The sequence below is a fragment of the Gossypium arboreum genome, chromosome 9, assembly GCF_025698485.1.
Source record: "Gossypium arboreum isolate Shixiya-1 chromosome 9, ASM2569848v2, whole genome shotgun sequence".
Lineage (NCBI taxonomy): Eukaryota > Viridiplantae > Streptophyta > Magnoliopsida > Malvales > Malvaceae > Gossypium > Gossypium arboreum.
This window is the reverse complement of record NC_069078.1, coordinates 55961193-55985143: the sequence shown is the minus strand read 5'-3', so window position 1 is coordinate 55985143 and position 23951 is coordinate 55961193. Positions and strand designations below refer to the sequence as shown.

The 23951-nt window shown below is 32.6% G+C and overlaps 1 protein-coding gene and 1 non-coding gene across 4 annotated transcripts; both read right to left on the bottom strand.

The window, feature by feature from the left end:
• Positions 1-567: 567 nt before the first annotated feature.
• Positions 568-6901, bottom strand: LOC108455654 (uncharacterized). 3 transcript variants are annotated; one of them, XM_017754192.2, is made up of 10 exons: positions 6715-6901; positions 6503-6597; positions 6346-6410; positions 6230-6273; positions 6002-6079; positions 5241-5282; positions 3212-3374; positions 1466-1576; positions 1003-1062; positions 568-846 (listed from the first exon to the last, which is right to left on the bottom strand). In XM_017754192.2, exons 1-10 carry the CDS (start codon positions 6864-6866, stop codon positions 727-729), a joined length of 930 nt encoding a protein of 309 aa, XP_017609681.1. In that variant the 5' UTR covers positions 6867-6901; the 3' UTR covers positions 568-726. The 3 variants fall into 3 exon arrangements, with proteins under 3 accessions (XP_017609681.1, XP_052875384.1, XP_052875385.1); XM_053019424.1 differs by lacking the exon at positions 1003-1062; XM_053019425.1 differs by lacking the exon at positions 6002-6079.
• A 15771-nt stretch (positions 6902-22672) lies between these two features.
• Positions 22673-22779, bottom strand: LOC128281232 (small nucleolar RNA R71). Its single transcript, XR_008271445.1, has one exon. It is a non-coding gene; the product is annotated as a small nucleolar RNA R71 (small nucleolar RNA).
• Between the last annotated feature and the right edge of the window lie 1172 nt (positions 22780-23951).

Here is a 23951-nt window from a genome sequence, read left to right as displayed (position 1 = left end):
TGCTTTGTACCATTCGGTTTTGTTCTGCTCTATTCTATTTTACTTTGTTCTGTTGTTCTACCTTTGATTAAATATCTATAATACTCTTGTGTTGTCCGTACTGGTTATACAACTACTGTTAAGTTATTTGCGTTACTACCAATTATATAGTATGCTCTGCTTATTTATATTTGAGCCTGGTTGTACGCGGTGCTTGGTAACTCACCCTTTGTCTTACCTTCACCTGTATGGGAAAAGATCTGATTCAGGATCAGGCGACATACGGGAGCTCGGATTGTTTTACACTGAAATAACTACAAATTGATCTTTCGGGTTTGTAAATTGTCTTGGATTTGCCTTGCTTTCCTTTTGATAATTTCGTCCGTGTTAGTCAATTTCTAACATGAAACTACAAAATCACCTAAATTGATAAAAATAAATTTCTTATTTTCAAAATTAAAATCTCGAAAAAAAATCAATTTTCAATGCGTTGGTGTAACTCGTCTAAATTCGACTTAAACTTCCAAGCCAAGTTTGGAGTGTTACACAAAGCATTCTTTAGTCAGTCTGATAAGCAAGCACACCACCTTATTAATATCACAAAATAAAATTTTAGTAAAGTTTGATAATGTTTTATTGATGCTGAATTATACTAATTTAAAAATACGAAACATTAAGAAGTTTAAAGTAAATACTATTGATGGGTAGATCCTTAATAATTCATATCAGCATTTCCTTTCCACAACATTAATCCAGCAAAGGATTATGAGATTGGTGTTGTTGAATCAGGTTTGGGAGCCAATCTTCAAAGTATGCCTTGCAATCCTTGTCTGGATGAGTGAGAATCCCCAGAGGAGTGATGCTTATCTGAATTATAATTCAACCAAAATCATCAAATCATTACTGTTTTAAAATTTAGTTTAATAATTACTGTTTTAAAATTTAGTTTAATAATTATGTACGATATTTGATGTGACAGACAATTATAACTCAAATAATTGAATGTATATTTATATATCTTACATATCCTTCTTGAAGACTTTTGTGATCTGAGTCGTCTATGTCCACTTGACATCCACTCAACTATACAAGAAAAAAAAGTCCATTTTAACTAATGGGATGTCAAAATTCAAAGTAAATGTTTAAATTTAGAAATTTAAATTTTAAATAAAATTTGTATAAAGTGAATAATAGATTCAAATTCAAATATTCATTCAAAAATATAATTTAAATAGGAAATTCAAATATTATCAACTCATGCATTTTTCTTTATTTTTAAAAAATATAAAGATGATGATTGAATTGTTGGAGAATAAAAAAAACTAAACTTGTCTATGAAAAATTTTATGCTAAGCCCCAATTGATATGAGCTGGCCAGTGGTAATTGCACCGACATCAAACTTCAAAATCAGGATTAACTCCATCGAGGTTTGTGGTGTAATTGACTCGAATGTTTAAAAAGAAAATGGGAAATTAAAGAGCTTACTTGTCTACGGAATAAAAGATGGTGTTCAATTTCAGAGGGTTGTCCATGACTTGTAATTTGCTTCCATCTTATCTTCATCATACTTTTCCCCTGTTTTGTCACTTTGTATCCCTTTTAGGGGTTAAAAGAAAAGAACTGTAAAATTACATCATGAGTCAAATATAAAATAAAGTAAGAAAAGCTTGAAATCTTTAAAAATCAATGTATATAAGCTGGTAAAGGAAGCAATAGCCTTGTCATCCCTCAAAAGAAACAGCCATAGCATTTATGTTTAACTAGTTTAACTCAAAAAAAATTATGTTTATAAATCACCAATTGTTATTTTCTTCTAAAAGAAAAAATGAAAAATATTATTTTTCATAAATTTCAATATTTTTTAACCGGGCTTGGAAGATTGCTTTTAAAAAGATGTGGACATGACATCAAATATCAGAGCCATTAATTGATCAAATCACAACCCATTTTTTTATCCTCTTGCATGCTTAGGCAAGTGACTTATTTACTAAAATATTAAAAAATTCTTTTATAGTAATATTTTTAGATTTTATAATTAAATTTAAATAAAAAGGCTTTTTATTATCAAATACTGATTTCCTTTCAAATTTGTGAAATTTTTGTCCATGGCCTAGCCATTGAGCAAGTCTAATGTGTGTGCTCAATTTTTAAATGTTTTTATCATATATTTGATAAACGAAAAAACTCAAAATAACTTATAAGATGACAATTTTTCTTTAAAATTCTCTAGTAAAGGAAGAGCAGAAGATATCATTATATTTACTATGGGTTAATTTGACATTATTGTTGGGGTTAAGAAATGCTTTTAAAAGCTCGATTTGAAATAAGTGTCTTTAAAAAGTATTGTGAAAAAAGTATGATTTATTAAATTAATGTGTTTGGCATTATTATAAAAATTACGGTAAAATTTAAACTATCCAATTTACACATGATGTTAAAATTAAAAATAATTTAATATAAATAATATTTAAATAATTTAATATAATTCTACATAATATATATTTAAATATTTTTATGATCAATGAATTATTTGTAAATTTAGTTAAAATGAAATATTTTAAAATTTTAATTATAATAATAAATAATATTTAAATAATTTAATATAAACAAATAAAAATAAATTAATCCAAAATTTTAACTACATTTTAAATAATTAATATAAATAAGAGTTTTTGATAGTTTGCATTTCAAAACAGAAAAGTCAAAATAAAAAACACCTAAACTCTAGCTTTTATGTTTGGATAGAAAAGCATTTTTCCACCACTCTTCCAACCCCAAAGTCAAGTATTTGGCATTGTTTTTAGGGTGGAAAAGTGCTTTTCCAACCCTGAGCATTCTCAAATAAGGTTTATATTTAATATATTGATTGAATTGGTGTTGCTCATCAAGTGAGTCCCAACTCAATCATAAAGTTACTAAAATTTTTTACATTTACAATATAATAGATATTAAGTTGAAGATAAATTTATCTTTTATATAAAATCTAGATAAATACTAGCGTATGAAGATATTCGAATCCAATAAATTATGATCTTTAATAAACTCACTTATTTATTTGTTATATCAAATTTTATTAAATTTATTATTTATCATTTCAATAAAAGTCATATTTAATTACTATATCAATATTTATTAAACTTTTATATAAATTTTCACTTACATCATGAATGAATGTATCATAATTTGAATAATGATAAAATAAAAATTATAAGCTACAAGTAAGAAACATACCTTATGATTGGCAACGTCTTTGGGGAGGTCCATATTTAAAAAGCAACCTTGAGGATAAGTATTGTTCTTGATCTCAGCTATTATTCCACTTATTATTGGCAAGCAAGCCTTTGCAGCAGCTTCATACTCATAATTCATCTTAGTCTTGCTCCCAGCCTCAACCCTTGAGTAACCAGAATTCAGTTAAAAGAATAACGGGGAGAGGGGAGAAGGAAGAAAAAGAAAAGAAATTTGATTTTAATTAAAATTTTGCCTCGTGTAATAATTCAATTGGTCGTTGAAATATTTTGAACAAAAAAAATAGTTGAATTAAAAGTATAATCAGTTTAGGTATATTTTTATAAAAAATAGGAACCTAAATGAAAAAAGTTCCTATAATTTAGAGACAAAATTTTCATTGAAGTGATTATTTTTTACACATGTTTAATAATCGAAACTAAAAATAATTCGATAGAATTTTCTATAATAAAATGTTGAATATGATAGGCCGATACAAATTATTTATCATTTAATGGAATATATTTTTAATTACTTGATTTTATTTTATTCATTTTAATATCATATTATCTTATAAAAACTTTACATTTAAAATTTGACTTTTGTTTATAATAAAGTAAAATGTTTAAAATTAAATATGAAATGTAGAATATATATTTTATAATTTAAAATGTATATTCAAACAATCTAATTATATTACTTAATTAATTAAGTAATGTATCAAACATAATTTATAACTTAAATTCAATACTTAATTTTCTAACATTTATTTTATTTAGCATATAATTTTTAGTTTATCAAATAAGACCTAAAATTTTAATACTTTAATTTTACCATTTGAATCAAAATATTATTTGTTTTTATATTATTTTTATTAGTATATTATTATATAATTTTGTACCATAATTTAATAATAATTTAAATAGTAATATAAGATTAAATCAGTTAAAATTAAAGAACATAACTTGCAAGACTGAACGGATGACTCCTTTAGCCGTAAACATTTTCAGCAGCGAAGGCTTAATTACTCTACATCAAAAGCTAAACCTATAAGATCTTTTTCATAATGATGGAGGGACAAAAGTTTGTCCAGGATTCAAATTGCGGAAGTATATTTAGTTGCAGTCATGAATTTTTTTTATTTTCATAATCTATTGTAAATAAAATAATTATAATCATTTTATTATAATATTTTGTTTATAAAAATAATTTATGTTTAAAATATAAATTAAATCTATATATTAATTTTGATGGCTATAATTTATTATTTAAAGGGTTAATATTTGATGTGATTTTCTATATATCATCACACACCATCGTAGAAATAATATATGCTTAAGAAACACCGAATCTATGTTTTTATTAATTGTTACAATAACAATAATACCAATTGAACTAAGAGTCAATCAATAATATTAATTATTATTTAAATTTCTAATTATAAATAGTTTAACCAATATTTCATTAATCATAAATCAAATTAATTAATATTCTAGCCAAGTTTTGAGTTTAAAAAATTAAGGGATAAATATTAAATTATATATAAAATTTAATTTAAGGTATAATATTATATCTGAAATTTAATTTTGTATAATTAAATACAAAAAATAATTTTGATTTGATTTTCATATTTCACTAACACATTATTTATATGACATATTTTCCATTATGTTAATTGAAAATTGCTAATATGATGCTTTATTAAACTAAAAGTCACATGATTAAATTTAAATTATTTCCACGTTGCTATAATGATAAAAAACTTGTACTTTGTAAACCTAAAAATAATTTGTTTTTCAAAGTGAAAATAATTTAAATTTATTTAATTTTTTAAATTTAATAAAATATTACATTAACAATTTTGCATATTTAAAAGAAAATAGTGTCACATAGATAATATTGTTAGTGTTATGTAAAATTGAATTAAATTTAATATTTCATAGATATAAAATTTTGTGTATGATATCTTATATTAAAAATCATGTATAAATTAAAATTTATTCTTAATTAAAATAAAGATAAAATATTTTACCTTAGCATCTTCTCGAATTCCTCAAAACTAAGACCACCATAACTACAAGAGGAAAAAGATAAAAATAAAATACCACTGATAAAAGTAAATATTAATTTAGAGTGCATGGAGGAACATAAATGGAAAAGAAATCAAGGATTTAACTAGTTATTTCAACGCAATGTTAAAGTTATTATTTGACCATCTTATAAAAAAATATTATTTGACCATAATTGTTTTCTTTAAAATCCCAGATACTTAAAAATTAAATTATTAATATTTATTTATAATAGTTACAAATAATGTTGAAATAAAATTATTAGAATTTTTTGAGGTCCAGTATGCGTATTTAGGGGATGATAGAGGTCTAACCTCTAAAATAGAAAATTATTCATTTAGACATTTTAAAAATTTTAAAATTTTAAATTAATAAAAGTAAAATTGCACTTGACCCCTAAAAATAATAAAAATTTGGCTTAATCCTTTAAAATTATAAAGATATAGACTATTAAAAATTAAAATTTAATTTCGACCTTCTAAACAAAATTTCTAACTTAACCCCTGTTGAGGTCCTTTATATTTTCTTGTTTAATTTAATAATAAAGTATCGTATTATTATTTACTGATAATGCATAAGATTTATGCATAGACAATACATCAAATAATATTTCATGTTAAAATATATATAAAATATGAACTAAATACACTCCATTCAATTAAATTTTAAATTCGAAAGGAAATTTCATTGTAGTGGAAAAATAGTGAAAAATATTCATGAATACCAATCGTAGGATATGGAGATAGCTGGAACGCCATTTAGGAATGCTTCTCGAGCACCGGCAGTGGTACCAGAATAAACACTGCAGTTTTATTGATAGACAGGATTTAAGTATTTTCATGATCAAAATCTGTAGCAAACCCAACTTAATTTGGTCCAACTCTTGTACCGAAAACATAAAAAAAAAAAAAAAAAGGCACTTGATCATATGAATTTATCATATATTACTTACGTGTGATAACCACAGTTGCTGCCCTGATTGATGCCACTGATAACCTGTTCAACATACATGTTATCGTATTCATGTTAAAACGTGTTTAATTCTATTTAAGGGAAGTGCCAGCCTACCAGGTCAGGAACTGATGGAAACAGCACCGAGGAGACTCCCAAAGAAGCACAATCTGCCGGAGTTCCTAACCCCCAAAAAGAAAACATTATACGCATAAGGAAGCATAAATCTATTAAAATATGAAGTAGAATTCATGGGATGAAGCATCGAAATTACCAGAAGCCTTGAAAGCAGTGGCTCCATCCATTTCAACTTTCTCCACACGAAGTGGTTGACGCCATGTAATACTATGACTAACAGCTGACATCTCCCTACAATTAGCACATACTATTTTTCATTTTCCAAAAATAGTCGTATATCCAACATTCACCAATCTTAAAGCAAATCAAGGATAAACCTAGAAGAAAACATTGCGTGTTTTTACGTACAGCTGAGGAGCGCAAACAAGAACGTTGAATCGATGAGTGGAAACGAGGACGCTAACCAAAGCATTCAAGCCAGGTGCCTGGATTCCATCGTCGTTGGTCACCAAGATTGTTCCCTTCTCGCCTTTGCTCTTTGAATCAATTCCACTTTCCATCTCTTTTTCTTTTGTATGTTATTTGTGTTCGTTTCTTGCACAATTTATAGGCAATGTGCTTTTTTCTTTAATAAAATTCTCGCTATCCACATAGGCGGAGCCTCATAGGAGCTAGCCAGTCGAAATTAATTAGTTGTATACGGTTACCACAGTCCTATCTATACCCTACCTTAAATGTAAATCCCTAAAAAGGCTAAGAATGCTGAGTTTGGAATTTATAGTAATCTCCGTTTGTCATCTAATTAATGTTTTATGCTACAATGTTGAGAGTAGTTGTGGGAATATCAAAGCCATTAACCTTTAAACCACCTTTGGTTGGGGAAATGGAATAAAATTATAATGGAATAGAGCTGAAATAGTAATTCAATTGTTCAGTTGAATAGAATGGAATCGAGCTGTAATAATGTTATTGTGTTTGATTGAATGGAATAGATATTATAATAGCATAAAGAAAAAGGTTTAAATGACCGAATACCCTTAATGGATTTTTTAAAATAGAAGATTATTGTTATTGTTATTAAATTGTAATAGTATTATTATTAAATATAATTTAATAATAAATAATTTAATCATATTTTAATATAATTATTATTACATACAAAATAATAAAATAATAATTTTCATTTGTTATTTACATAATTTTTATATAAAATTTCTTACTTGTGTTATAATCTAAAATTGATGAATTGTATTAAACACGAAGTTTTTATTAATAAATAAATAGGCACAAAGCATCGAAAAGAAAAAGTGCATCTTTTTATTTTTCTACTCGTCCATTGGTATTAGGATCATTGAAATATTTGTATAAATAGTTTGAAACTTGGTACCAACATAATAAAACTATATAAATAGTCTGAATTTTTTATTTTTCTACTCGTGCATTGGTATTAGGATCACTGAAGCATCGAAAAGAAATAGACACAAACATTTTATTTGTAACACCCCAAACCCGGCCTAGACATTATGGCCGTATCTGGTAATGTCACATGATAGTGTTTTCGAAACCTCATTGTTACGACGAAAATATTCCATATTATTATCTTTAGTAAACCTTTGTTAGAACTTAGGAAGTTATCTTTATTCATTTAAAATATTTGTTTTGAAATATCTATCGTTGTGGAAGCTTTAATAAAACAGTCTAAGTGATCATGCATTTAGAAAATATTTTAACTTTTGAAAACCGAATTTCTTACAACCAGCCAGTAGAAATCCATAAAGTAAAATAAATAAATAAAAACCCAAATTTAAAATCAAAGTCCTAGAGGGTCCTTTACAACCAAAATAATCAATAATAATCAAATTATAAATCGTAAATTGAAAACCATGAAGTCCAAAAATTACTCTAGTCACTGCTGAGTCCTCCGTCGCACCAATTCGTCTAAGTCTGGGGATTACCTGTGCACATTAAACAAAAAGGGTGAGTTTACGTAAACTCAGTGTGTAATCCCGCAGAAACCAAAAAAACAATCAGTATTCACAGTGCACAGTTGAACAGTCAGCCTTAGCCCATCTCAGTATTTGTGACAGTTTGGGCCTTAGCCCATCTCAGTACAGTGTCAAAAATGCAGTAGGCCTTAGCCCATCACAGTATCAGTAGCAGTAACAATTATGCAGTAGTAAAATCCTACCCAACTAGCCTCTATACACCATGTCCGTCCAACCCTACACACCATGTGGGGATATAATCAACCCACCCATCCCTACACTGCAAAGTGGTCAAAAGTCTAGGGGTAAAATTGTAAATTAGCCAAAAAGAATGTTTTAGGCTAAATTGAATTGAATGAAAGTCTGAATGAGTTAATTTGATATTATATAGATCAAGATAAGCAAATACTGGAACTAGATCGGGGAAAACAAAAAGTGGACGAATAGTCGATAGTGTTATCCGAGGATATGAGGTAAGTTCGTATAATTAGAATCAAACTTTTATATATTTGAAAATATTTGAAATGAATATTGTGATTGAGAATTTGATATACTTGAATTAAAAATACATTATTGATATATATTATATTTGTTACCAAGTCCCATTTGAACTATTTGAATTCATAAGATACGTGTGACTTGTCACTAGGGTTACCGTTTTGGTTGAGCTCCTGCATTTGTTGCGGACTCACCACAGTTCATATAAGCTTACCAATGTATCAGATCGTAAGTGCGTACTATTATCAGCTCATTGGAGCTTACTGTTTTAGCTCGTATGAACTTACTGTTCAGCTCGATAGAGCTTACTATTCATCAGCTCAGGAGGAGCTTACCGATTATGACTCAAAAGAGCATAAATGATAATGAATTGATGAATTACTGATGTTATTCACCCGAGTATCCTTTGAATTTCTAATAGGTTCAACGGGCACAAATAATGTTATATGGATGAGTCACGGTTTATAAATGTTGCTAATGTTATATGTGATATAAGAATTTGGATTGATGCAAAGTATTGTATTAATGGATGGTTTCTTATATTTCCACAATGACTAACATGTGATGAATACTTGTGATTAGGTGTTTATAATTGAATTAGTTGAACTTTAAGTATTGTTTGATTATGTCTAAATGGTAAGTTTAGTTCTGAATTATACGGGCTTACTAAGTTATAATGCTTACTCTGTTTCTATTTCTATGTTTTACAGAGGCTCGTTAGCTCGCTCATTTCGGACAAATCTGAGTTGCACATCACACTATCCAATTTCCAATTGGTACTTTTGAACTTGTGGATACTATAAATATGGCATTTATAGGCTAGTTTAAATGATGATAATTAAGTTACTTGATATCATAGTTTTGGTATATTTTGTCTATGAAAAGCCATGTGATTTGGCTTATTTTGGTATCATATTTGGTAGTGTATAAGTGTTCAATTATGGTATGTTTTGGCAAGGTAATGATCGAGTGAAATTATGCAAGTGAAGTTTTGATATTTAGTTGTTAAATGAATGGATAATCCATGATGTTAAATAGGTATTTGGGCATGTAATTGTTGGGTTTCGATATAGCTAATAATGTGTATTGAAATGGTTATCTTGGCTGCCTATTGAGTTGTAAAAATGTGATCATTTATGCTTGTGAGTGTTTTTGTTTTTAGGGTGGCAAAATGGCTCTACAAATGGCCTAATTTTTGTCCATACGGGTAGAGACATGGGCGTGTGTCTCAGCCGTGTGTGACACACAGTCATGTTGCACAGTCATTGTCCCCTGGGGAATAATTAGAAACTCAAGTCAGTCTTGAGCACGGTCTGACACAAAGGCGTGTCTACTAGCCGTGTGAGGCACACAGCCTTGGCTCATAGGTGTTTGTGGCCATTTCGAAGGGTACATAGGCTAGACACATGGGCGTGTGGTTGGCCGTGTGACCCAAATCAGTAACCTCTCTAGATTTCACACAGCCTGGTAGACGGGCATGTCCTCGGCCGTGTGGTACAAGTTAGTATGTATGCCTTATTTTCACACGGCTTGTGACACGGGCGTGTCTAGTAGCCGTGTAAGGCACACGGCCTGTTCACACGGGTGTGTGTACCCGGACGTTATGGCCGAATTTGGCATGTCACACTGAAGTGTTTTATCAAAAATCTTGTTTTCATTGGAAACACTTCCTTAAAATGAAAAACCTTAATTAGTTTGTAAAATCTCTTTTCAATCACAAAAGCTTGTTTACAGCATATGATTTATGAAAACTTTTCATTAAAGAATTTAATTGCGGAAACATAGTATTTAAAAACAATTATGGTTTAACATTCTAATTTAATAAATATAAAGCATAAAAATGATAATAATCCTAATTTGAAATATTAGCCAGAGGAAAGACCTTGTTACAACCCAAATCAAATAAAAATAATTTAAAATCAAAATATTAAAAATTACATAAAGATTTTATGCTAGTTGGACATCTCCGAGTCCCTCCATCCTTCGAACCGCCTACTGAGGATCACCTGAAAAATTTAGAAGGAGGGGGTGAGTTTTGAAAACTCAGTATGTACAACCTTCAACGAGTATAAAGCAATCATCAGTCATTTTGGGCCTGAGCCCAATTCAATAACGGTGACCTTTGGGCCTTAGCCCATGTTAGCCTCAGTTGGGCCGAAGCCCACATCGCAATAATATCACAATAATATCATACATACAATGCTATGCAACCCACCCCAATAATCCAACCGTTACACACCAACTCCGTCCCCCGTTACACATCATGTGGGGATATAAATATCGACCCACCCATCCAGTACACATCAATGGTAGCTCGGTTGCGGTACTACCATCATTGCAGCAAGCTGCTAATCAAATATTGAGCTTAATAGCCATCGGTGGATCCACGGTCGCCAAGCAACCAAGCGATCCTCATATACTTCCTCCGTTCCATAATTCCCAACCCATATGCAACTTAAACAGAATATCATATGAGTGCGTATGAATGCAGCAGGTATACATGTAACATCAATAAATCTTACACACAACGGGCAGGGGTATTTTAGTCATTCTCACCCTTAAGGGCATTTTAGTAATTTTCCTTTATTACGAGTTTTTCACTTACCTTGGCTCGTTAACAAATCCCTGTTGGCTAAGATGAACGGATACTATGCACCAGGTAGGATTCCAGAGAAGAGTAGGTGAGTCATTAAGACCGTTTAAGTACCAAGCTCTCCCTAGATCTAATCTTAGACATGCATATACCCATTACCACACCTTAACCCTATGACTTGTCCATGGTCTTTAATTAATTAATTAAATTTTATGTCTATTTAAGCAGTTATCAAATATTATGCCCAAAACCCCTTACAAAGGCCAGACAAATCCACACACCTGTATGTAACCCACTAGGCCCAATCTCTTTCATATGGCCCATAAGGCCTAAATCACATTTATATGGCCCATTAGGCCCAAATCACATTCATATGGCCATTAGGCCCAAATCACATTTATAATCATGCTCACATACAATTTTCCATCACATAGCATAAATTATCAATTTTTGCCTATATGGGCCCAACAGCCCATCAGCCCCATTTAGCCCATTTTGGCTTGTTTGGCCAATTCACAACCCAAGTCCATGGAATCGTCCATGGGCCTCAGGCAACCTATCAGTTTCCCCTTTACGAGTGTTCACACACTCGCAAGACTACCGTAGCCAAACTTTCGGCTTTTCAGCATTTCGGCTATTCGGCATTTTGGCTTTTGCCGATCTACTTGTGTGTGCTGTGTATGTACACACCTTCAGCTTTATATCAAGCTATCATAGGGTAGAAGTACACACCTTATCACCTGGAGTACTAATTATTCATAATCGCTCGAACCTATATTCAACATTATACTGCATTAGTCACATTCCATTAATTCAAAATAAATCCACTACTTACCGAATAACAACCTATACTTGCCTTGACTAGATTGATCGATTGTGATTTGCCTATGTAACCCGAAATCTGATGTAGCCCCCCTTCCGTATCCCGGTGGAAAGTCCCGAACGGCTGACAACTTACATCACTTAGACATGGGAGCCTCTATCCCAACTTCTCTGCTAGAACTTGCTTTTTCCATCAACTAACACTTAGCCGGCGACCACACTCTTGAATGAGAGGGAAAAAGAGAAATAAATGGAGAAACCATAGGTTAACGAAAGTATTGGAAAGAATAAAGAAAAAGCATCTTTTAAGAGTGTAGCAACGAAAGAACTTAGAAATATTTAACAAAAGCCAGAGAAGATCTAATTCACTTACCGATTGCGAGATCGCTTGCCAACAAGAAATCAAACCCCGAAAGTGTATGACTAAACTTTTAAATGAAAAAGAAACAGTCGGCTAGGTTGAACAGGGAAGAGGTTGATCCGATTAAAATAAGGAAGAAAAGATCCAGAGTTTGGTTTAAAGAAAAGATAAGATGGTACGTGACTAAAGCACACAAAAACAACAAATGCCCTTACTTGCTCATACGACACACATATATATACTAAAAGAAATAAATAAATAAATAAAAATACAAACCTACACTCCCCAATCAACTTAAACTAGTTAAATTACCTTCAATTTCTCCAATTTTTTTCCTCATCATATCCACACTTAATCCTCATCCTTATCTCCTTGATTTTAGCCAAAAATTCCAATTTGAATTGCATTCAAATTGCTTCCACCGACTGGCCATCCTTCCCTGCGTTGAGTAGCAAAATTAACTCCCTTTTTTGCACATGGAATGACTCGAACTCCTATCCTTCAACTTCCCAATATACTGCTGGCCATTGCACCACTACCTGTCTTTTGGTAACATTCGGTCACAATTAACTATAAGGCTTATGTGCCTAAGCCTTAGTTCTCTTAAGGAATAAAAATTTAAACTTTGCCAGGCCTGGGATTCGAACCTACAACCTATCATATCTATAACATGCTTCTCGCCACTGCACCACAGGCGCTCTTGTGCCATATTCCATCCCTAACTATTTTTAAGGCCTATTAACCCGCAACGAGGTTATCCTAAAAATATTTGCTACCATTCAGATTCGAACCCCTAATCTCTTGGCTGCACTATACGTCCTTTGCCACCACAGCACTTACCTTATTTGTGTTATTCTTCCTCCCCAATTATATATAAAGTCTTTCCGCCGACCTCCAGGTTATCTAAAAAAAAACCCACAACGTTTACTCATGCCGCGACTTGAACCCAGCTCCTCTCCTTACTCCCAACGCCATCATACCACTGGGCCAAGCGCATCCTTTATGTGAAATTTCCACCAAACACATTTATAAGGCCTAAACCCTAGCTCCCCTACTACTAATGTGTGTAATAAAAATTTTTTCCAAGGCCAAGACTCGAACCCTGAACTTCCTGCTTGCCACCAACGTCGCTTACAACTAGGCCAAGCGTTTCCTTGTGTCAAATTTTACCAGGCCTTATTAATAAGCCTTCCACTTAATGCTCAGGGCCTTTTTTTGAAAAAAAATGCAAAATTTTGCTAAAGCCCTAGATCGAACCCAGGACCTTTTTCCACACTACCAACCCCTCCTAAATCACTTAACAATTAAACTAAACATGCAATTATAAAATATTTAAACACATTTCATTCATTTAAGCCACCTTCTAACCGATCCCAAACTCAAGGCCCATTACTTCTAGGCCCAAAATTCAGGGTGTTACAGTGTGACCCTTAAATGCTAAAATTTCTTTTAAGTTTCCAAAATTTTAATATGTTATCGATTTAGTCCTGAATGCACATTTTAAGCTTCGTATGCTCGATTTAAGTACATATTGAATGAGATTGAATGATAGTTACTGAAATGAAACGATGATTGATAAATGATTGTTCTAAACTGAGTTACAAGTCTGGTAATGCCTCTTAACCTATTTCGACGACAGTTATGGGTTAGAGGTGTTACAAACTTACCAGGTTAAATTGTAGAAATTCTAAAGCTCAATGGCATTTTGGTAATTTTTTATTTTTCTTGATTTTCCACCTGATCTTGATTTAAATTAATCATTTCATTCAATACATTAATTTAGACAATAAAAAAATTCATTTCATGCAAGTTGGTCATTTTTGACATTTTTACAAAATTGCCCCTAAAGTTTTACTTTTATTCAATTTAGTCCCTCAGCCAAAAATATGCAAATTAACTATTTTAAATACAAACCCAAGATAGTTGAATGTTTATAGTATTTAAAAAATTCCATTTATGTAAAAATTTCACATTAAATCCTTATACTTTTATTAATTTAAGAAATTAGTCCTTAATCGGAAAATTCATCAAAATCACTTAACAAAATACTTTTAAATATAAATAAACATTCCAAAATCATCATATAACATAAAAAATCACAAGATTCATCAATGGAAACATTCAAAATCTTTAATAGTTTCAAAATAGAAGATACAAGCTAGTTAGACCTAGTTGCAACGATCTCAAAAACATAAAAATTATGAAAAAGGGATGAAAAATGACTTACCATCCATGAATTGTAGCACGGCTGAACCTTGGTTCTTCTTGTCATGGTGTTTCAGTGATGAAGATGTCAAATGAAGAAGAGAAACTTTGTTTTCTTATTTTATTAACTTTTATTTCTTTATTTTATCTTTTTCATTTAATAATAACATTATAATATAAAAATCACATATAAAATTAAAAGTACATAAAGCTTTAACTGTCAACCAACTTAAGAATGGGTAATTTACCCATAAGGCCCTTCAATTATAATTCTTCAATTAACACATTTAATCTAATAGCGATTGAATTTTTCAAATTTTGCGATTTAGTCCTTTTTGCTTAAGAAACAGTGAAATTTTTCAATGAAACTTTAATACCACCTTAATTACACTCCGTAAATATTTATAAAAATACTTTTGGCTCGGTTTATAAAAGTGATGTCCTGATACCTTAGTTTCTGAAACCACTTGACCTTAGGGTCATACCACTTGAACTTAATAAATTACTTAATAAACCTTTTTAAAGTCACAATTAACTCGTAAATAATAAATATAATATTTACGAACTTACTCGTCAAATTTTTTAATGCCTCAAAATTTCTATTTCAGCTTTCATGAAATTGTGACATAAATGTGTATCTGCTTTAGTGGTTAAGTATTCCGGGTGTGTGTGGGAGGTCCCAAGTTTAAGCCTTTCATTTGGCAAATTTTGGTTTTTTTTTTTACTAAATAAAGCTTTAACCTTATTGAAAGGGTTTAAGTTTAATTGTTGGTAAGCTAATAACAGAAAAGGCCTGCTGGTCTAATGGTTGGGTGGAGTGTTAGTCTGCTAAAGGTCGTGTGTTTGAATCTTTGCACAAGCGTGGTTGTTATTTTTGCTCTGCTGACTTGTAAAATTTTGGTTGGACAAAAAGTCTGGGTAGTGGGGTTAGTGGAGAGATTTGAGGGATATAGGGAGTTATGGGTTATCCTAGTTTTCTTTTCTTTTTCATTTTTTTCCCTAAAATTTTGACGTTCCTCTTCCTTTCATCTCTCTACTGAATTTTCATTTGCTAAACTCTCCCCCGTCCTTGTCATTTTCTGCCCTTACTATTGTCAACTGAACTTTCTTCTTATTTCGCGTTTCTTCTTCATATTTTGGTTGGAAGACGTGCTCGTTTGTTGTGTGGTAGTAAGTTGTGCAGAGAAAGGAGCCTCTATTTACTCTTTTAATTTTTTTTTGTTGAATCCTCTGTTAAGATAGTGCTTGTGTTAAAATAGCAGCAAATCTAGTGACTAGGGGTTACCCTCGTTTGGAATCGTAATCAAATCGTCATGGTAATTGAGTAAGTGTTGAAATTCGGTGTTTCTTTTGTAGTTCAATTTAGTTGCAAATTAAATTTGACTCTAAGCTTTGGGTTATCGATTTTTAGGTTTTTGAAGGTTCGGGAGTGGGTTCGCGTCGAAATTGTACCAAGTGTGTACCCAAAAACGTAGAAAATAGGGTTTCAGTGAAAGCTAAAAACCATTCTGTCGATGCCACACGGCCGTGTGGTAGGCTGTGTGCCATAAGACGGGCGCGTGATCGACGAGGCCAGGCCGTACGCACCAGACACGACCAAGTGATGGCCAGGTAGGCCGTGTGCAACACACGGGCTCGACTGATTTGGGCTGTGTGGACCACACAAGCGTGTGGGCCCACAAGGGTACTACACGAGCATGTTGGATTCTGGGCCAGGCCGTGTGATCCATACAGCCAAGGCCAATTTGGGCCGTGTGGGCCACAAGGGTGTAGGCCACACGGGTGTGGGCTGACACAGGCAGACAACATGGGCATGTGAGCCCATTTTCATTGATTTGTTGCAAGGTTGCACGGGTCACCTAAGACAACTGTAAACCTATTGTAGGGTCAATAAGCTTACCTAGACTTCTAATTGAATGAAATGACTCTGTGACTGCTTTGTATGTATACATGTTATCGAGCATGATGATGTTTCACTGAACTGATATTGTATGTACTGTTACCATGTTATAGCATGTCATAATTGATTATTGCATTGCATTGGGTTGGGGGTTGATATTGTTCGAATGAAATGTATTGGAAGGCGAGCCTAATTTACTGGCAGCTTAGCTTCAAATTATTGTCTAGTGCTGCACTCGGTACTTATTGCAGTGTAGGGATGGGTAGGTTGAATATATCCCCACATGGAGTGTAAGGTTGGACGGAGATGGTGTGTAGAGGCTGGCTGGGTAGGATTTTGTGACTGCATATTTGTTACTGCTACGGATACATTGTTGGCCTAAGGCCAAACTGAAGCCGATGCTGTTACTGAAAAGGGCTTAGGCCCAGACTGTGATCATGTGCATACTGTCTTTTGTTTATATGGGGATTACACACCGAGTTTATGTAAACTCACCTTCTCGGTTTAATCTGTAACATCCTGAAATAGGGCCTAAACGGAATAGTGGTTGCGAAACCACGAATCTAAGGTAAAAAAAAACTTATTTCGATTAATTTTTAAGGTTTATTCATTGATTGAATAATTGTGTGAAAATTTCGTGAAGAAATTTTATGTATAAGTTCCTAATTTGATAATTAGGACTAAATTGTAAAATTAGCAAAATGTGTGTTCTAGATAATAAAGGGGATTTAATTGAAATGGGTTCTGAAAGTGGAGGTCCTTATTTAGTAATTAGATCATTATATTTATGTTTGGACAAAAATGGGCAAGAATAGGACAAATTTGAAAGAAATGCCTTTAAGGGCATTTTGGTCATTTAGTAATTAAAAGAATTAAAAAGTGAAAATAAAGCCAAAATTGGTCCATCTTCTTCATGGAGGCTGAATATAGCATGGAGGAAGCCATGGTTAGGGTTTGCAAGCTTTCCAAGCTCAATAGTAAGTCCGTTCTAACATCGTTTTTAATGTTCTTTACGTTTTTTGAGTCCTGGTAACTTGATTTAGCTTATTCTAGCAATAATTCATGCTAGGTTCATATTTGGAGAAATACCCATAGGTTAAAATTTTATATTTTGATGTTTTATGGTAGAATATGAAGCTTGAAATTATGTTAAACAACTTTTTCTAAGCGATTTTAAGTGAAAACGAGTAAAACGACATAATCGGTAAAAATACCTAATGTTCATAAGTACATGATAGAGTGGGAATTTGATGTTTCCATAGAAGGGAAAAATGTTCAGCGTGTCATAAAACATAAGAAAAATGGATAAATTTTAATTTCCGAGCTTAGGGGAAAAATCGTAATTCTGCAAAGGTTTATGGGCAAAATTGTAATTTTGCCAAAGTTTGAGTTAGGGAATGTTTTGAATAGTACATGAATTAAATAAGTGAATTATGATGTTTTAGATCCCGGAAAGTGAGATTTGGACCTAGAATATGAGAAAAATAAAAAATCGAGAAAGTTGGTCAAATGATCGTTTTAGTATCCAAGTAAGTTCATATGTTTAATAAGCATTTAATTATGAATATTTTAATGGTAAATTGATATTTTTGCCATAAATACTTTAGTATTAAGTTTCAGATATAATGATTAATGTTCGATGATAATTCGATATTGGAAAGAGAACTTGTATAATTTATATGTAAGACCATATTTTGTATTAGAAAGTATTGACTAGCATAGTTTGATGAGAATAAGTTAAGTTGATGATATGGTGAGATTGAGAATGTAAGTATGTAAGTTGAGTAGCATTTTATTATTATGCAATTTTTGTTATTAGTATTGTTATTATTGAGTTATGCGACTAACCTTGAGAAATTTGAGCAAGTATGTTTCAGCTATGACTTGACAAGGTATTGATATTTCAAAGTCCATGGTTGTACCATGGCAATTAAGGAAGAATTGACGGAAAATTCCATGTTCATAACATGGCATTTAAGGAGGAATTGTACCATGTAAGACCATGTCAAGACATGGCATTGGTAAGGCAAGGATCCCGTGTAAGACCATGTCAAGACATGGCATCGGCATTGATTAAGGACTCCATGTAAGACCACATCAAGATGTGGCATTGGCACTAAGACAAGGATACCATGTAAGACCATGTTTGGAACATGGCATTTGGTAAGATAAGGATACCATGTAAAACCATGTTTGGATCAAGGCATTTGGTAAGATAAGGATATCATGTAAGATCATGCCAAGGCATGGCATTGATAAGTTCTATAAGGTAAGGAAATCATGTAAGACCATGTCAAGACATGGCATTGATGAGTTACTATAAGGCAAAGGTCCCATGTAAGACCATGCCAAGGCATGGCATTGGTGAGTTCATAAGGCAAGGATACCACGTAAGACCATGTCAAGACATGGCAATGGTAAGTTCAAAAAGGAAAAAGGTTCCCGAGTATTCCAAAGAGTAAGTAAAAGAAATGACAAGGTGAGAACATGAAGAAAGAGAACAGGTATGCATTTAAGGCTTATTTAGTATTAAGATTGTAAGTAATTGAGATTATCAAGTTTAAGTAAGTGATGAGTTTTCAGTTATGCTTGTGATGCTTTATGACATGATTGGCAATATGCCTATATTATGAAAGAGTACTCATGGGTTAAGTGAGATGTTGCAAGTATGTAAGCAAGCTATTAAGTAAGGTTACTGATGAGTAAGATGGGAAAGTAAGAACTAAACATTATTTAAGCAAATTATGACAGCATAGTAGTAAGCTAAATTGATTGTTAATGCTTATTATTTTACATGTGAACTTACTAAGCTTTATAAGCTTACTTATTTCACTTTCCCATATTTCAGAGTACTTAAAAGCAAGCTTGGGTTGGAGGTCGTCAGAGATCACTTCACATTATCGACTATCAGGTTACCAAATGGGTATCTTCGTTTACAAACGTTCTAGTTTATGCCATGTATAGGGACGTAGCCATTTTGTGTGTATGTCCTTATGATATGGCTAAAGAATGGTATGTAAATATTTGATATTGATTAGCTATTGAAATGGCTAATGAAGAATAGGTTTTAGTGTTATGTATGCCTAAATGGTAGTTAATACAAAAAAATCATGAAAAAGTGAAATATTTGAATTTTAGTGAGACAGGGTCAGAGCAATTTTTGAATCCCCTATTCTAACATTATAAATTCATTAAAAATTGTACAAAAAGAGTTAGGAGTTATAGTTTATATTTATAGATTCCTTAGTGAATCTACTTTTAATAGAAACAAACAGCATGGTTATTTGAATTCTGTACAGGGATAAAATTGGTTTGTAATGATGAGAGGTTATAAATGCAACAGGGAAAACTTTAACTAATAAACTGTACTAATTGGCTAGACCAAAAGTTCTGGAAAAATATTACTAAGAATATATATGAGTTTAGTTTCAGGAAAAATTCACAAATTTAAATTTTGAGTTTTGTGACTCGAGTTATGATTTATTTAGTGACTATGACGCATGTGGGCAATTTTATAAGGAATAATGAAATAAATTGTTTTGATTTGTCTATTTATTCGGAAAATTTTTAATGTTCCCGGTTTGGTCATGAATCATTTCAATTGCATGTTTTAGGGTCTCGAGGGCCCTTTTTAGGGGTATATTGAATGAATGTAAATTAATTAATTTTAAAAGAAAATTTTATGCCCCGAATTAGTAAGTTAAGTCAGGTAACGCCTCGTGCTCGACTCTGGTGACGGTCTCGGGTAAGGGGTGTTACATAATTTGTACAGGTAATCCCCTGACTTGATGGATTGGTGCAGCGGAGGACTCAATGGTGGCCACATGACCTTTTTAACACTTTTTCGCACTTGTTTATGATATTAGATTATATTTGGGTATTTTATTGTAAATATGGCCTCTATGGATTTTTATTTTTGATAAACTGTAATTTATACATATTTCTATCCCATGCTTAGTATATTTTATGGATGATTTTTCCTTAAAATTGGTGAATTTGATGCTTCTAATGCCTTAATTTCATATTTTATACTTAGGTGAGCATAGAAGAGTGAAAGAAACGAGAAACGGGCCAAAAACGGAGAAAATTGACCACCGTAAGAAATCAACACGGCTTGGAGCTCCTCACACGGGCAGACCACACGACCGTGTCAATTTGGCAGAATTGAAGGACGACTCACACGGGTGGACCACACGCCCGTGCCTTTTTAACAGGCCTGACCACGGCATGAAGTAATCGCACACGGGCGTGTCCTTGTCGAGCCCAAGTTAAATCCAATTCAGAAAAGGCCAATTTTGAGGGTTCTTAGCCATTCTAAAGCCTATAAATACACCCTAAAGGAGGCGGAAAAGGGGAGGCACAGAGGAGGAAGCAGGGAATTGCTCAAGGAAAGCCGATTGATCCATCTCAGGAGCCGGATTCATCATTAAGACTAAAGATCTCCCATCAATTTCCCTTTAGGAGTTTTGGGTTTTTCTTTATGGTTTTTAGTCATTATTCTTATGAGATGTTTACCTTTTTAGTTATGGACTAAAACCCCTAAATACCTAAGGGGAATGAAACCTAAGACAGATCTTGTTATTATTATCTGAATTGTATGATAAATATTTGGCTTGTTCTTAATTATGTGTTCTTAATTCTTGTCTTGATATTCTAGGATATTGATTCAAGTTAAGCTCTTATTCAGAGGAGGAATAGACCCTGTCTAAGAATACATTTTTCATAATTAAGCGGAGTTGATTGCGTGCCTAGAGATAGGGTGACAAGATTTTATTGGATTAGGGTGAAACCTAATAAGGGGATTCATAGATCGACTTAATGTAACCCTAGGAAGTTAATTAGAAAGAGATTTCAATTATTCAACCTAGGGTTAGACATTTTTAGTCTCGAGAGGGATAATAATATAACTTAGGGATTTCTACGGATCAAGTCAAATGAATAAATCGTCCGATTCAGAGTCAAATAACAAGTAAAGTCTAGGTGCATTTTTCCTTAGGTATTGTCTTAATTCAATCATTTTTCCAAAAGTAATTCCCCATTTCTATTTTCTATGAATTCTTAGTTTAGTTAATTAGTTAGTTAAAACAAACCCCATTATTATTAGGCTAGATAATAGAAAGACAGTCATTACTAGTACTTTTAGTTCTTTTGGGTTCGACAATACGGTCTTGCTAAAGCTATACTACAGTTCGATAGGTACACTTGCCTCCATCGTGATAATAGTTAGTTTCAAGAACGATTCATTATAAATATTTAAAACCTATCACGAATATCATGCATCAAGTTTCTGGCGCCGTTGTCGGGGAACTAAGATATTAGGAACACTCGATTTTTATTACATTAGCCATTTATTTTTACTGCAGTTTAACTTTATTTCCAATTTTTATTACTAATTCTTCTTTTTCCCTTTTTCTGATAGGTTCTTATAGTTTATGACTAGAAGAAACCCGTCAGGACCATTACTTTTTGATAGTGAGATCGATCGCACAGTTCACAGAAACCAAAGAGAAATAAGGCGAAGCTTACGTTACACAGAAGAGCAAGAGAAAGATAATTCAACCACCACTGAGGAGATGGCTGAGAACCAAGAAAATCCGCTACCTCCTGTGATTACTGTTAATCAAAATCCTGCTCCACGCACTATGTATGATTATGCTAAACCTTTTTTAATAGGAACTGAATCGAGCATAGTTAGACCTGCTGTAGCTGTAAATACTTTTGAACTAAAACCTAACACAATTCAAATGATACAACAATTTGTTCAGTTTGATGGTTTGCAGGACGAAGATCCCAACGCTCACTTGGCAAACTTTTTGGAACTATGCGATACATTTAAAATCAATAGCATTTCTGATGATGCCATACGTCTTCGGTTGTTTCCCTTTTCATTAAGGAATAAAGCTAAACAGTGGTTGAACTCATTACCACAAGGGTCAATTACTACTTGGGAACAAATGATCAAAAAGTTTTTACTTAAATATTTTTCGCCGGCTAAAATAGCTAAATTATGTAACGATATCTCTTCATTTGTGCATATGAATTCAGAAACACTCTATGATGCATGGGAGAGATACAAAGACCTTTTGCGAAGATGCCCTCACCATGGGTTACCACTCTGGCTACAGGTTCAAACCTTTCATAATGGCATGAATCCTTCGACTCGACAAATGGTTGATGCAGCTACTGGCGGAACTATCAATAGTAAAACACCTGGGATGCTTATGAGTTTATAGAAGAGATGTCATAGAATAACTATCAGTGGCAAATCATGAGGACAAAGCCAACAAAAAAGTCGGTGTTTATAACGTCGATTCGGTCACCATGCTCTATAATCAGGTAGAACTCTTGAATAAGAAAATTGATGGTTTTCCTAGTTCCTCACAGGTTCACCCAATAATGCAGTGCAAAGCAAGTGGAGGCGGATCAAGTGATTCAGAATACCAATATTATGGCCACAGCATGGAGAACGAGTAGTTAAATTACATGTTATTACCCTCGATCTCAAAATAATCCATACAGTAACACTTACAATGTAGGTTGGAAGAACCACTCAAATTTCCCATGGAGAGGCCAAGGAAATCAGAGACCACCTCCAGGCTACCAACAACCACCCTACCAACAGGAAAAGAAGCCAAACCTTGAAGAGATGCTCTCAAAGTTTTATCGGAGTCAGAAACTCGTTTTAAGAATACCGAGACATAACTTAAGAATCAACAAGCAAAGATCCAAAGGCTCGAAACTCAGATTGGACAGCTTGCCAAGTTAATTTCTGAATGACCACAAGGTAGCCTGCCAAGCAATACAGAATCTAACCCAAGGGAGCAACTCAACGCGATTACTAGTCAAGATGAGGAAGGGTTAGTAACACCTGAACTAGAACCAAGGCAAGAAACTGAGATAAGCAAAGGTAAAGGTAAGGTAGACCATAATGAGCAGAAACCAGTAAGTACAGAATACAAACCTCGTGTGACATACCCCAATGCGACAAGGAAGGACCGCTTAGATGAACAATTTGGTATATTCCTTAAACTTTTAAAGAAACTATATATTAACTTACCGTTTATTGAAGCACTTTCACAGATGGCAAACGCAGTCAAATTTTTAAAGGAGCTTCTAGCAAATAAACAAAAGTTAGATGAAAGGTCGCATGTGGAGCTGAATGTGGTTTGCTCAACCATTCTTTAGAATAAGCTACCCAATAAATTGAAAGACCCAGGGAGTTTTACAATTCCTTGCTTAATTGGTAGTTTAAATGTTAATAATGCATTAGCTGATTTAGGG

Excerpts from the sequence above, each read along its gene's own strand:
- LOC108455654 (XM_017754192.2), bottom strand. The coding sequence starts at position 6,866 with ATGGAAAGTGGAATTGATTCAAAGAGCAAAGGCGAGAAGGGAACAATC. Across the intron at positions 6,411-6,502 it reads CACTGCTTTCAAGGCTTCTG|GAACTCCGGCAGATTGTGCT; the intron begins GTAATTTCGATG and ends TTTGGGGGTTAG. Across the intron at positions 6,274-6,345 it reads TTCCATCAGTTCCTGACCTG|GTTATCAGTGGCATCAATCA; the intron begins GTAGGCTGGCAC and ends TATGTTGAACAG.